This window comes from Pan troglodytes, chromosome 5 (assembly GCF_028858775.2).
Source record: "Pan troglodytes isolate AG18354 chromosome 5, NHGRI_mPanTro3-v2.0_pri, whole genome shotgun sequence".
NCBI classification, from domain to species: Eukaryota; Metazoa; Chordata; class Mammalia; order Primates; family Hominidae; genus Pan; species Pan troglodytes.
In genome coordinates this window covers 71,067,481-71,083,561 of record NC_072403.2, presented here as the reverse complement: position 1 = coordinate 71,083,561, position 16,081 = coordinate 71,067,481, and the positions used below count along the sequence as shown (strand labels likewise).

At 32.1% G+C, this 16,081-nt stretch overlaps 1 protein-coding gene across 9 annotated transcripts in view; it reads left to right on the top strand.

The window, feature by feature from the left end:
• Nucleotides 1-16,081, top strand: part of LOC100609532 (protein eyes shut homolog) — a 2,075,858-nt gene that overhangs the window by 420,831 nt on the left and 1,638,946 nt on the right. For all 9 annotated transcript variants that reach the window (XM_063813139.1, XM_054685918.2, XM_054685923.2 and 6 more), the window contains one exon: nt 14,530-14,689. In XM_063813139.1, the coding sequence (XP_063669209.1) occupies nt 14,530-14,689 (160 nt within the window). The remainder of the gene's footprint in view (nt 1-14,529; nt 14,690-16,081) is intronic.

Genomic DNA, 16,081 nt, shown 5'->3' with positions numbered 1-16,081 from the left:
TAAGGAGCTTTTTTGCCCTTTTGCTCAGCACTTCTCCTTCCTGCTGCCATGTGAAAAAGGACATATTTGCTTCCCCTTTTGCCATGATTGTAAGTTTCCTGAGGCTTTCCCACCCATGCTGAACTGTGAGGCAATTAAACCTCTATCCCTTATAAATTACCCAGTCTCAGGTATGTCTTTATTAGCAGTATGAGAATGGACTAATACAGAAATGCTCAGGAATTAGTGCTATGCCAATGTTACCTCTACATGCATGATATGTAAATTAACTAATTTCCAATGAGAAGTACTTTATAATTCCACATGTTTTCTGTTGATTGGCTATAATAATTGATATTAGCTATAGAGTAGGAAATATTTAAGGGAGACCTCTAATAATGAATTCATAAGCTTCTTCTCTCACACTTTTAAACTTGATTTTTATGCTATTATCCATTTACAAGAGTAAGCACCAAAGGAGTTGCAAGTTTATCTTTTATCTTGCTTTTTTTCAGCGGAAGTTTTGTAAGTGATAAAATAAATTAAAACAACTATAAGAAGTGATAGATTAATTCATTCAAATTAGTGCAATGCTTGTGAATAGTTAAAACATTCATATTTAAAGGAAACATATAAACATTTTAAATGTCTTAGAGAAATTGAGAATGTCACAATGTCTTTACTAGTGCTGGAACAGGAAAAATAATTGAAAAAACTTTTTTTAACAAGTTTTATTATTTAAAAATTCGCCTGCTATGGTTAAGAAAAAATCATTTGTGAAAGAAAAACAAAATAAGGTCAGGTTATTTATGTGAATCTATTTCATATTATGTTTTGGATCCTTAAGATAGCAGCTCTTCTACCAAGATGCTTATTAACAAGGATTTAGAGCCATTCTATCTGTACATATGGTAAAGCTCAGTACTTTAGAAGGAGTTTCACAAATATTTGGGAAAGAAACCAGAACATAAACTTTCTTCAACAGTTTCTGAGCATCCAGAGTATGCTGGGCTGAATAATGGTACCCAAATTTTCCTCTGTGGCCTAATCCCCATAACCTATGGATGTTATCTAACATGGCAAAAAGGACTTTGCAGATACGTTGAAGATAAGTATCTTGAGATGAAGAGATTATCCTGATTATCAGATGGGGCCTGATATAATCACAGAGGTCCTTATTAAAATGTTGCATACAGAATCAGAGACAGAGAAGGTGATATGATAACAAAGCAGAGATTGGAGTGTTATTTTTTAAAGCTGAAGGAAGGAAGGTACAAGCCAAATAATATAGGCTACCAATAGAAGCTGAGAAAAAGATAAAGAAACAGATTTCCCCCTCAGAACCTGCAGAAGAAGCCAGTCTTGCTGACACCTTGACTTTACATCAATTAGACTGATTCCAGATTTCTGACCTCCAGAAATGTTGGAGAATAAATGTTGTTTTATGCCACTGCATCTGTAGTGTTTCATTACAGCAGCAATAGAAAGCAAATCCACAAAGGCTTCAAGAAATTTTATTCTAAAATTTACACCAATGTAAACTTGCTAGCTGAAAATCATTCAAGAAGCTCTCTAACTGAACACATAAATTTGAATGTAAATATGGTGATAGGTCCTCTCTAAAAATGTATATAAAATACACAAAAGAAGTCAATCAAGATTTATTCTTAGCAGTCATTTTTAGTCTTAGCTTTTAGATCCATCTGAACTAACTGATACAAGTGGATTGAGTGTAGATCAGGAAAAACCAAAACAGCAAGATGTTTAGTTAGTTGCATATCTCAGAACAAATGGATTTAACTTTCATTAGTTAAAATTCTGCATTTACCTTGACATGGTTGGCACGTTTAGGAGATCCATTTGTCAACTGCTTAGTGAAACAGCAGACTTTCACAAATGAGATCTTGGCTTGTAACATTTTGCTGTCCCATTTCTAACGCAGACAGGAATAGCCCGTGCTAATGCCATATCCTGCATGTGTACATAACTTTACTAATTTATCATTCATACTAGGACACATTTGAGAATGAAAAAGGGTCCGAACAGTTGCTTGGCTGGAGTAACAGGCATTAAACTAGGTCTGGTTTACACAAAAGGCACTAACTGGTATTCTTCCCAATATGAACATCTAATGTTTAGAAATTGGTGTCTACATGATTCTTATGTTATCTATAACAATTGCAAAGTCATGTTTTCACCTTGTACTCAAAAGTCAACAGAAACACTGATTTAAAAAATAAGGCAATCCACATTACAAAGTGAGAATCATACATAATTTACTAGACAGCCAACATTCTGATTGCAGATGTAATCACGGGTATTACAAGAGGCCCATGGACTAAGTAACTTTTGTTTGGCCTCAGTAAGTTTTGGTGAAATCTTTAGTCACTTGTCTTTCAGGAAAATCTCTCTCTAATTCTTTTGTAATCTCTTAGTGCTATGTAACTAGTACAGCTCATTGAAAGAATATCAAAAACATTGCATTGTGGAAACTCTCAACTCCAGGCACACAATGTTGAAGAAGACAGGCCATGATCTTACCTTATGCTTTGTAATAGTCACTCAATGAGATATATATCTTAACTTTAATTGCAAACAAAATAAAAGATAAAAGAGAAACCTAACATCAGTTGCTGAAAGTTCAGATTTGAAAATAGTGTCCACCTGTTACTGAGGAGGGACTGACCACACATACGCACTCACACAGGGGGAGATACAGGAGATGGAGACAGAGATCCACAGGTTAATATTTTCTATCTTTTGCTCAGTTCTTCATAATCATTTCCAATCTAAACCTGGGATCAGGCAGAAAATTTTTCAGGCGTAAGAAGGCAGGCAGATGGAGGGCCAAAACAGGAATCCTCCTAGGTCCTGGAAAAATATGAGTGAGTTTTTTGTTGGTTGTTGCTATTGTATTTTGGATAAGCTTACTATTAGCAAATATAGGTCAGTTCTTGACTATTCTTACTTCTGTTATGAGAACAGAAAAAGGAATTTATTCATTCTTTGTTGGTTACCAAGTTTCCCTAGATTGATAGTTGTCTGAAGTCCTGACTGTTTATTTTTCCAGCTGTTCTTCAGAGTTAGGATGACTTTTTTAAGCAATCTATCTCAACTCACAAAAAAATCCTTTTGACAGTATGCAGATGACCAGAACTCCTTAAAATGAGGTGGAGAGTTTAATTATGCAATTGTACCAAAAATGTTTGACACACACTATCACTGAGATTTTCATCCAAAGAAAAAGTTGCTTTTCGCATTTGAATAATGAATATAGAAATCTGAAGAAACACATTTCATTTTTTAAAAATTTAGCTGCCTCTCTTCTAACTCCATAATATTCTAATTGGCCAAGTACTTGTTTTTAATACATGCATCCTATCTCTTTAAGTAGGATACTCCTACTTAAAATAGGAGAGCTCCATGGTGTCATCCGGGGAGAAGGAGCTGAACTTTAAAAGTACCCAAATTAACCCAGAAGAGAACATTGTCCCTGAACTATCTCGTTAAAATGCCTGATATAAAAGGTAGATATAAAAAATATCTGAAATAATTATAAAATTACCTAAAATCAAACCTAAAGAGAAGGATATCATAATAAGTCTTAATATTTTTAATATAGTCCAACTTGATCTCTTTTATGAGGACCATGAATTAAAATATATCTGAAGCGCATATCTGTAATGAGTGGACTATTTGAAAAAAATTTTTTCAACTCATGCAAGGTTATCATATTTTAAAGTTTTATTCATTTTGTATTTCTATATTATTACTCTAGTATATCTGTAAATGTTTCCTATGTAATGACTAATACAATTCTGAGGTTGATTATTTACTACTTCTTATGGAAGGAAATGTTCTAATCAATGTTCTACCATGAATCGAAAAAAAATTGAAAAAAAAAACCATTTAGTTGATTTTATTTTTTAGTCAAAGCCTGAGAAAAATCATATTACCCTAGAGTTTCAAAAATTCACAAAGACAAAATCAAATGATGTGATGTATCAGATGTTATTTAATAATTTACATATAAGGGATATTTAAGAAAAAATATCCAAGAATTTATTTGGAAAAACAAATTTAAAAATATATAGGGAAACTTTGAAAAAATACCAAAGAAGTACTTGGAATACCAGGTGAAAAAATTAATTATAAAGCCCCAATAATTAAGATATTATTGTAGCACAATAAAAAAGATAATTAAATTAAAATAGAGAAAATCAAATGCAAGAATATATTTAAAGTCATTTTCTGAATTTATAAACTGAAATCAGTGGGGTAAAGTTTGATTATATAAAAATTATATTAAAAAATTATAATAAGGTATTTTGAGGGAAAATTTAGTTCACATGCACTTCTACAATTGGAAAAAATATGTGACACATATATTTAATCTAAGTTTTTAGTTAAATTACAAAATGCAAACTACTGATAGATTGAAGTAATCTAAATAAATGCTACTAAATAAACTTGACTTGTATTAAAAGAGTTAAATCGTCAATTATCAATCTAAGTTTTTAACTAATTATGAAAATTAAAAAGAACATTAAAGTCACTTTTAGCCTGTTAAAGATGTACTCTTCCTGAGATGGCAACGTTATCAGATATGTCTGTCTACGCCGTGAAAAACAGCATCAATCAGAACATTTATAATGTTGTGGAAACAAAATGACATATACTTAAAGGAGTTATTTTTCTTCTGAAATGATTAAATATAACTGTAACAAAAAATGAGTAGAGTCAATGTAGGTTATCTTGAACCTAAAGCTATATATTTAATTGCTTAATTGATTGTTTATTTAATATTATGCCACTATTAAAAGAAGTTTGCATTAGCAATTAGCTGGGAAAGGAAAATAGGGATTTTGTTTTTCTACAGTCATTTGTTTGATAGAAAAATGAAATAAATAGATGTTATGTAGCCTATAAGAGCAAAAGGAAGATTTAACTGCAAAAAAAAAGAGTTTTAATATCATTTTAAATGAGTAAGGTGATCATTTATCTTCTTTTGTAGCCCATGATGATCACATTCATTCCTGAAGTTGAATGACATTTGGCATGCAAGTCTATGTAGTATGTGAGAGACAACTACAAAGGTGTAATGTCACGGCAAAGGCATTTTTACCTCAGCAGCTGAAAGTTGATTTAGGACTAAATGCAATCAGATCATTTTCATGGTTCTTTGAGACTGCTTGCTTTCCTGTTGAAAAGAAAAGGGTGACTTCACTCTCTAAAGATTTCCCATAACTTTTCTAATTTTTTTTGAATTTAAAGCTATGATAAGAGTTTAATAAGAGACACTGTATTTATAAAGTTTAAAAATGAAAGTCCTTGAGAAAAAATAAATACATCAGAATCAGAGAACAGTATAGCACTGGAGAATATTACACTTTGTCTACAGTGATATAAAATACTAATGTAGAAAATTTTAAAGAAAATGTATACATTTAAGAAGGGGAAGAAACTGTCTCCTAAGAAGAAAATCTTTAAACACTTGTAGTAAAAACATTACATATATACACATGCATATACATTACATATATAGGCATATATATAAATGTATACGTACATATATGTATATATATAATAATGTGTAATGTGTATACATACATATATGCATATATGTAATGTATATGCATGTGTATATACATTTATACAAACACACACACGCATATATATATACACATGCCCATAAATACATATATGTCAATTTTACTTTACTCCCAAATAGTAAAATATATCTACGTGTGTTTAAATGACATACTCAACTTGCAGCATCTTGGATTAACGATGTCCTAGAATGTATTGCCTTTAGGAATTGTGAGATTTTCATTTGTTTGTTTGTGTTCATTTTAAAGTTATATCTAAGAGAACTGGGACAATTTCATTCTTTTACTTTCTTTGTGCCATATGTGATTAATAACTCCCCAGAGCATACTTAAAATAAATACCTATTGAATAAAGAAGTGATCTTGAATAATAGTGATTATCATGTCTTAAAACAAGAAAATCAAATACTTGGTGATGAATTAGGTAGCCACATTTTTGTTCTTGTAGTAATACTTTTGAAAATCAAAGAAATCTTTAAAAGGAAATAAATGAAAATAGGGGAAGAACAGGTTCTCTGGCCATTAGCTATGGTGCACTTTTATGGGATACTACAGATTGTGAATAATAAATTAGTTACTCATATATGTTTTAGAATAGTGTACATTTCTTCACAATCATGAAAAATTCCAGTATTTGCTCAATTTCTTCAGTCATTTTCTCATAATTAGAAAATAAGAGGCTTTACTTGTTTTGCTTTGTGTTATCTGTGTTATTTTTGGAGGGAAACATTAGATAATGAATCACTGTAGTCTAAGAAATTACTTTCAGGATGAGCATGGTGGTGCATGCCTGTAATCCCAGCATGTTGGGAGGCTGAAATGGACAGATCACTTGACCTCATGAGCTGGAGACCAACCTGAGCAACATAGCAAAACCCCATTTCTACAAAATATGTAAATAGCCAGGCATGGTGGTGCATGTCTGCAGTCCCAGCTACTCAGGAGGCTGACATGGGCAGATGGCTTGAGCCCAGGAGGTGGAGGTTGTTGCAGTGGGCAGATATAGCACTACTGCATTCCAGCCTGGGCGATAGAGAGAGACACAGACCAAAAAAAAAAAAAAAAAAAAAAAAGAACGAACGAACGAAAGAAGGAAGGAAGGAAGGAAAGAAAAAAGAAAGAGAAAGAAATTCCTGTCAGTCACCTCACAAGTCATTAAATTAAATTGATCATTCACATATCCATATATGAGTATTTCTTTTTTTTTATTATACTTTAAGTTTTAGGGTACATGTGCACAACGTGCAGGTTAGTTACATATGTATACATGTGCCATGTTGGTGTGCTGCACCCAGTAACTCATCATTTAACATTAAGTATATCTGCAAATGCTATCCCTCCTCCCCCACTCCCCACCTCACAACAGGCCCCGGTGTGTGATGTTCCCCTTCCTGTGTCCATGTGTTCTCATTGTACAATTCCCACCTATGAGTGAGAACATGCGGTGTTTGTTTTATTGTCCTTGCGATAGTGTGCTGAGAATGATGGTATTTCTAAAGGAAATTTAGAAATTAATTATAATATCTTGGGTAAAAGTACAGATATTCAATAATTTATGGTCACCTACCATTCCTTGAACTCCAGTCACAATTTTATATGTAGAAATATAGATGGAAATATGGAAAAGATTGCATTTCCTATTTCATGTCTATCCCAATACATGCCTTCATCCAGAATGAAACTACCTCACATTTGTGATTATGTCGACTACTTCTTCCTTTCTGTTCCCATTGTTTGCAATACTGTCTTTCTACATAGCAGTGACTACACTAAATGGGATTTCTTGGAATGACCGTAAACACACATTAGACTGTGAGCTCAGTGAGAGCAAGGATGCCGTAATTTAAACTTTTTGTCTCCTTTTAGCATAACAAGTTGGAGAAGAGTTATATTTCAGAAAATATTTGTTGAATTTTCACATTTCTCTAGAATATAGTATGGTCGTGGAGTTGTCAGCAACTACTGTGATTTATGGAAAAATGTTAAAGTAATAATAGGAGACCAGAAAATGGTCTTATATAATTTCCCAAACTACTTGAGAATTTTCTGTTAAAATCAGATTTCCCTTGGTCCCCAGAGAGCCAAAATAGGCCAGCTTTGTTTTTTATTTTGCATTATTCTACATTTTTTTGATACAGTTCCTAAATTTAGGTGCTACCTAGAAAAGCTAGAGGAAAAATAATTCTAATGTTTTTTTAATTTAAATAATATAATTACTATTGATTTTACTTTATTAATTTTCCATAGAAGATTTTGACTATGAGTGGAAATTGAACATTAATTTATGTAAATTCATCATTGCTTTTTGAAGGATCATTACATTTCTTTAAACTGGATAGAATAAGATATTTTAGAAATAATCTGTTAATAATTTATTAGTACTTAAACTTCAGAAGGATAAGTGAATAAGTGATGTCAAAGCAAGAAGGTGGTGTCATAAAAACAATAAAACATCAGAATTATAAGGTTATATACTTCCAATTTTTAACAATAATAGTTCTTATGTGTCAATTAAAACTTCCATTGAAAATATTTTTATTGGGGAATAGAGAATAAATTTTAAAATAAAGTAACAATTGATGAGATTTGAAACCTAAGTATAAAGGTTTTATGTCTTAGACCTGTGAGAATTGAGGTGTGTGAGTTGAAAAAAATTCTATAATTTTTATTTCCTTATCTGAAGTATGGAAATGAATATACAAATATTCTATCCAGGCTATTGAAAAAAATGATGAAATGAATAGAATGAGTTAATGCTTTTGAACCCATTTGAACAATGAATTCACATATGTGGTAAAATGGCCACATATACAAATACTAAGAAAAAAGAGAAAGAGAGAGAGGTGAGGTTTTCCCACTATTAATATCTGCCTATATGAAGGAATTTCTTTTCATTTTTCTGTATGGTTTCTAAAAACTAGCAAATGCTTTAAATAAATATAAATAGAATCACCAGGGAATATAGATGCTGTAATTCTAGGTATATGCCATAATTTCATGATATAGTTTCTTTAAGAAAGAGAAGTTTACAATGCTTAATACATCATGAAAAGCAAGATTACTAATGGAAATCCTTATCTTTCCTAAGAAAGGTTGCTGCTGAAATAAGAAATCAGCATCTAAAGTTGCTTTAAAATCCTCTTCATACTAGCAATCAAAATTAGTTTTCCCTTATAAAATAGAAAAGCCTTAAGGAAAGCAACATTGAATATATTTGGCACATGAAATGACAAATCAGTTGGTTAAGGTTATAAAATTGTTATAAATATGCATTTTGTGTCAATCAAATAAAAATCACAAAACTTTGATAAAACTTTGCAAAATTTGCTTATTTCTGATGTGACGTGAGATACAAGAAATAGATTACTTTCCTTTTTATAGACAATTTTCTTGATTCTCTTGTTTCTTTTTACTGTCATTGTGAAACCATTTCATCTTTGTCTTAATTTCACTGTTTGCTTACCAGAATTACTCCTCTCACAAGCTTATTGAGGTTCCAAGTCAGTTCAAGTTTAGTTGTCTAATATGTACCAGTTAATTAGTTCACTGTCAAAAGTAAGATAGATGTTTGCTTCCAAAGGCATGTTTGTGTATTTCCAAACCTTGGCATTCAACTCACTAAAAGAAGAAATAGATCAAATGCTGAATTGATTCCTCTTTTCAGTTTTTATATATCGAGTGGGCTGTCAAGTACAGGATAGATTAACACATTGCTATTTTTCATGTATATTGTTATTAGCAACTTATAAACACCTATTGTTTACTGCAATTAATGTAATTTTTATTTTCTTATAGAAATATGAGCTATACATTTTATAGTATAAGGTCTAATTTAATATATTTGATAATGAGTTTAGTCTCACCTATAGGTGGAGGAAACTTCTGATAAGCATGTTAAGTTGGGTTATTCTATGGTAACTAAATCCCCCCTTCTCCCAACACACACACACACACACACACACACACACACACACACTTCAGAAACCTACAGCAACAGAGGATCATTTCTCTCTCTCATGGCATGCCAAATACAGCTCTACTACTCATCCTCCTTAATTTCAGAAATAAAGCTTTGAGTGTATAATCAACACTTAGGAAAAGAAACCATCCCAGTTTGCCTAGGAATGAGTAGTTCGGTAGACATAAGACTTTTAGCTTTTAAAAAAAGAAAGTCCCAAGCAAACAGTTAAGTTGATCACCTTAAATTCGCCATACCATAATAAGTGAACTTATTTAAATGAAGATAATCATACTTCTATTTCAGAGGTAAAGTTTGAAATGTATAAATTTTGATATAAATTCCCAGACCACAGAAAATTTTCTGTTAAATATTTGTCACCTAATCTATGAATTAAATGGGAAATAGTATTTAAAATGGGATTATTTTAAAGCATTAATTCCAAATATTAATTTAAATAAATTAAAAAATCAAACTAAGTGAACACTTCCATGTAAACTAACTAATTTTTAATCTCTTTGGTTCTAAATAAGATTGATGGGCCAAAGTTAATATTACCATAGTACCTGAGGTCACTGTGAAACTTAAGATATCTTAACAGAGAAGATCATCATTCTACTGAAAATTAACTTCATTTTAAAAGAGAGGTCACATTAAAATAACTGAATTCCACAAAGACAGCTATCTGGTCATACAAATAACGTTTGACTCACTTAATTGTCTTTTTATTTAAGTTTACAAAAATGAAAAAAATAGTGTTTCAGCAAGCAATGAGCATTACATTAGTCGCCATTTCACTGTGAACTTGAAATAATTACTTTTCTTTTATTGGCAGCATTTTTGAACTTCATACTCAAAAAAAGGAAGTTGATTTAGTTAAAAATCATCTTACTTGTAAAACATAGTACTTAAGAAAACACTTTGCAGACTCCTGGTCAATATAATAAATATTTTTTCATAATAGTATTACCAAAGTATTGTCATTTGTTTTATATTCTCCACCATATAACAATTTTTCCTTAAGAATATCAACTGGAAATCTGGTTCATCCAATAAACCAAAATGAATCTACCAGTATAAAATTAATCAATAAAAAACAGCTGTGGTGTATTTTAATGTTTCCCCTTTTCCCTTGGCTTCTAGAAAGGTCAGAGCAATTTAAAGACAAACATTTAGTTTATTCACTCAATAGATGGCATCACTTGAAGCTTAAGAAGGTGCACATGCGTATTATAGACAATGGACAAGAACAAATTAAGAGAGAAAAGGCCAGGAATGTATTTCATATAGCAAGCCAAAAAACACTTTAAGACTAAAAACAAAGCAACACCAGTTACCACTAATCTTAAGAAGATAAACATTATGAATGATTAAGAAGTTAACAAACTGAATAAAGCTTTTGTAAATATACAAAAAGAACTTGTACACTGCTCAAAAGGCCTTTCTGTTGAACCTCTACAGAAATGATGAGCCTCTCAACAACATGATGAAATTGAACCAAGTTAATACTGATGAAGCTTCAAGATTAATGGCTCATTTGTAATACAGCGGTGATGCATCTAATTCCTACAAAAGACCATTAAGTTAAATGTTTTACACAAAAAGTGCTTCCACTCTTCCATCTCACCATCATACTTTACTTATATTAACATGCTTTAAAAGTTATATTGTACATCTATTTTCATGTTGGTGCTGTGTGTATCAGCATCCTCACATGAACACACAAGGTATAAATGAGAGGTCAGAATCAGAGATAGACCTATATGAAAATACTCCTAGCCTCTACATATGGCTTAAATAAATTGCTCTTTTAAATTAACTGCTCTTAACATTCAGGTTGTTATGTTAGAGGATAATGTACTGGTGTTGCAATAATTTTAAAAAGGTATTAAGAGCTGCAATCACAAATAACTCCCTCTAAATCCAAATTGTATCTAAAGTTATAATATCTTCATAGTGTCCTTATTCAATATAGAAGGTTATAAGTACAGATAAATCGTTCAGACACCCATTGAAATATATCCTGGGTGACTTTGTTTTTTTCATTAAGAAAAGCCAGAAGTCAAATTTGGTCTTCAGGTTAAAGTAGTAGGAAGAATACCACAGCACCCCTGTGAGCAGGGATTCATATTATTTGTGTCATTTTTCCTGGCATCTCTCATTGCTCCTTACCAGCTCATCTCTCTCAAGGTTGTTACAGAATACTTAATGTCTCATTTTTAAATGGTTCCTTAGCTCCTGAGTGGCAGAAACAGGGATTCACATCTTTGATCCAACTTCCTCTGATATTCTTAGTTCAAAAAACAAACAAACAAGAACAAAAACAATTGCAGACAAAACAAAATACCTTAGACAGGACTTAATTCAAACTTAGTTTTTGTTGTTGCTGTTTTGTTATTTTTTTGCCGCAGAAGACATGATTTTATTCTTTGTTATTGCTAAATAGTATTCCATTGTGTGTATGTATATGTACGTGTATGTGTGTATAAACAATTTTCTTTATCTAGTCATCAATTGGTGGACACTTAGATTGATTCCACATTTTTGGTATCGTGAATAATGAATCTAAACATACTTGTGCTGGTATCTCTTTTATATAATGATTTCTTTTCCTTTGCGCAGATATCCGGTAGTGCGATTGCTGGATCAAATCACATTTCTGTTTCTTGTTCTCTGAGAAATTCCCATACTATTTTCCACAGTGGTTGTACTAATTTACATTCCTATCAGCAGGGCATAAGCATTCCATTTCTCTGCATCTTCACCAACATCTATTGTTTTTTGACTTTTTAATAATGGCCATTCTGATTGGTATAAGATGATGTCTCATTATGGTTTTAATTTGCATGTCTCTGATGATTGGTGATGTTGAGCATTTTTCCATATGTGGGCTGGCTATTTGTATGTCTTCTTTTGAAAAATGTCTATTCATGTCATTTGTCCACTTTTTAATTGGGTTATTTGGTTGTATTTTGAAGATGTTGAGTTGCTTGAGTTCCTTATAAATTCTGGATTTTAGTCCCCTGTTGGATGCATAATTTGCAAATATTTTCTCCCAATCTGAAGGTTGTCTGTTCACTTTATTGATTATTTCTTTTGCTGTGCAGAAGCATTTTAGGTTAATCAAGTCTTATTTGTTTATTTTTGTCTTAGTTGCTTGTACTTTGAGATCTCAGTCATGAGTTCTCTTCCTAGGCCAGTGTCCAGAAGAGGATATTCTGAAATTATTTTTAAATTTTTATTTCAATACTTTTGGGGGTACAGGTGGTTTTTAGTTACATGAATAAGTTCTTTAGTGGTGATTTCTTAGATTTTGGTTGACCAGTCACCAAAGCAGTGTACACTGTACTCAATATGCAGTCTTTGGGGACTCAGAGGGAAGGGTGAGAGGGGGATGAGAGATAAAAACTGTCTATTGTTTTGTTAAGTTTTAAGTGAAGAAATGACTCTACAGGATCCTATCTATATGAATAATGTACTATTCTGCTAAGTTTATTTTGTACAGTCATATATTCAGAATTTATTAGGCCTTCATATTTTCTATCACAATGAGGACCCAAATCCAATAAAGACAATCTCCACTGACGGTGAAGATTGATTAATGCCATTTGTAGAGTTCAACATTTGATGACTCAGTATAAAAGTAATGGGTTAAAGCTTTTGATCATCTCACAACTTGGAAATATATCATAAAATTGTATTTTTTGGTAATCATTTAATATAATTAAATGATAATTATTTTTAAAATTATTTCTTTTTTTTCTTTCTTTTTCTTTTTTTTTTGAGACAAAGTCTTATTCTGTAGCCCAGGCTGGAGTGCAGTGGTGTCATCTCAGCTCACCGCAATCTCTGTGTCCCTGGTTCAAGTGATTCTCCTGCCTCAGCCTCCAGAGTAGGTGGGATTACAGGTGCACGCCACTGCACCTGACTAATTTTTTGCATTTTTAGTAGAGACAGGGTTTCACCCTGTTAGCCAGGCTGGTCTTGAACTCCCAACCTCAGGTAATCCATCCGCCTTGGCCTCCCAAAGTGCTAGGATTACAGGCATGAGGCACCACGCCTGGCCAATTTTTTTTTTTTCCTCACATTTAGTGTTGACTCATACTTTAGGGTTGTTGTGCAATTAGGAAATTGTGATTGCAAATCCAGGTAGACCACCATGACTTGAAACAGAACAATGCTTACTTAGTGTAGTAATTTCATTAATGGAACTGTCAGATTCCTTGTACTGCATGTCTCAGCTGTGCTTTTCTCTGCCAAATTCAAGGGAGATTTGTTAATAAAAAACGTGGAGAAGTAGAAATAATTGAGGGGTATGCTCTAAAGAGAATACATAGCCCTAGTTTGTCTCTAGGGCTTACATTTCATGCTGGTTGATGTCTTCCTAATACCCAAGTAGCGCAGCATGTACTAAAACTTAGTGATGACCTCAGTGTGACCTAAAATGGTTTACATTTAGTTAGTTCAATTGTGGATATAACTATATATGATTTTTGTATTTGAAGATGCTGGAGATTACCATAAACAAATCATATTATTAGACAATATGCCCTGATTATCTTCAACTATTTTCAAATGATAGCAAAAGTCTAATTTGAACACACCATGACATTTATTGTGCTAATTCTACTGTTAAAAGTGTTTTAAATGGTGTATCTCTTAATTTATACCATAGGTATTTTTAATTTGTGAGGGGAAAGATGTATTATAGCCCATCAAACAGAAGATTAGGGACTGCTGTATATTGAGAGTGAGTCAAAGCTAAAAGATTATCATATAGGCTTTTGAACATGGATATGACAAAAGATAGTACAGAAAGAAAAGATAAAGAAATAGAAGAAATAAAGAGAAGTATAAAAAGTGTGTCCCATAAAGTTTTCTATAATCACTGTGGTTTTAAAAATTAGTTGTTTATGTTATATGTATATATTGAAAAATACATCAAAAAACAATTTACCATTTTTCCTTGTTTCCTTTTTGTAGTATGTATGCATTCCAGGGTGCACAAAAAATCCATGTTGGTTTTTGAAGAATGTTTACCTAATTCATCAACACCTCTGCTACTGTGGAGTCACCTTCCATGGTATTTGCCAAGATAAAGGTCCTGCTCAATTTGAATACATGTGGCAATTGGGATTTGCAGGTAACAAATTTATGTAATTTTTTTCAATCTGCTTGAATCATTTCAAAATTTGCTAGTCACGTATTCATTTTCTAAACACACAAAGTATTTTACATCTCAAAACATAATATAAACTAAAAATAAAATTAATACTCTTATTTTCTGATGTATTCCTTTAACTGACATGTTTAACACCGACTACATCCTAGGAAATCTACTTGGTACAAGAGAGATAATAGTGAAGTAAACTAGAGCTATTTCCTACTTTCATAAATCCATTTGTTGGAAGGGAGTGGTTAATGGACAAATACAGTGATAACTCTGTAATTTTATTTAAAAACAAAATGCTCTTATGAGAACAGGTAGCATTCCATGAATGCTTATAAGCAATGAGCCTATTTAGAAAAAAAGAAAAAAAAAACTTGGCAATTGAGATATTGAGTTGGGTTGCCAGAAAAGGTTTCCATGAGAAAATGACCCCTGAAGAGAGATATAGAGAATAATGTCATGGCAGAGAAGTTGGAGAAGAGAGGATTCTGGGTTGAGGGAATTGTATTTGTAAAAACATTATATTAGAAGAAATGGCTTCTTTCAAGGCCTGTCTGGGGCTGTGAGAAAAGACTAATAACAATTCCATGGAGGGGGTGAAGCCAGAACTAAAATGCTGGGTTAGATATTTTGATTTCTGTTCTAAAAGGAATAGAAAATTACTATAGGTTTTGACACATTCGATAAGTTTATAACAAGTAGAGAAACACATGGAAGAGAAGGAAAAAAGCTAGGGAGTTGGTTGGAGTAATAATGTGAGTCATAATGCTGGAAGCTTGAAATAAATGGAAGATCTTGTTTATGAATTGGAAATAGCAAGTGATGAAGGTGTCAACAGGACTCCTAGTTTTCTGTCTTACACACTTGAAATGAAATCATTCTAGCACTTGTGTTCCCATATATGTTTTTGTTTATATTATAGAGTTTCAATTTCTATCGCAATCTGTTTTGATGAGCTTAATTGTCATTCTTTGATTACATTTCTAATATTATTTAACTTAGCTGATGCAAATTTGATTTACATTCTTAAGACTATATGGTATTTTCATTCTTTTAAAGAATATTTCCTCTGACAGTGATATTTTGGCACTTCAGTTTACAAACAACCAGCAAATTAACAGTTTGATGTCTCTGTTTTTGAGTAACAGCTAACCAACAGCAGCTGAATTTCTAACATTGTATTACATCACAACAGTGTTGAAGTAAACTAACAATTAGCCTTTTAAACAGAAAACATGATAATTTATTTCACCATGCTCATAAAATAGTATACTGTAGAGTTAACAACCTTTAGTGACAGAAATAGTTATCAGTTCATTAATCGGATCACACTGAAGACCAAAAGTGGTAGAAGAGAGCAAAGCA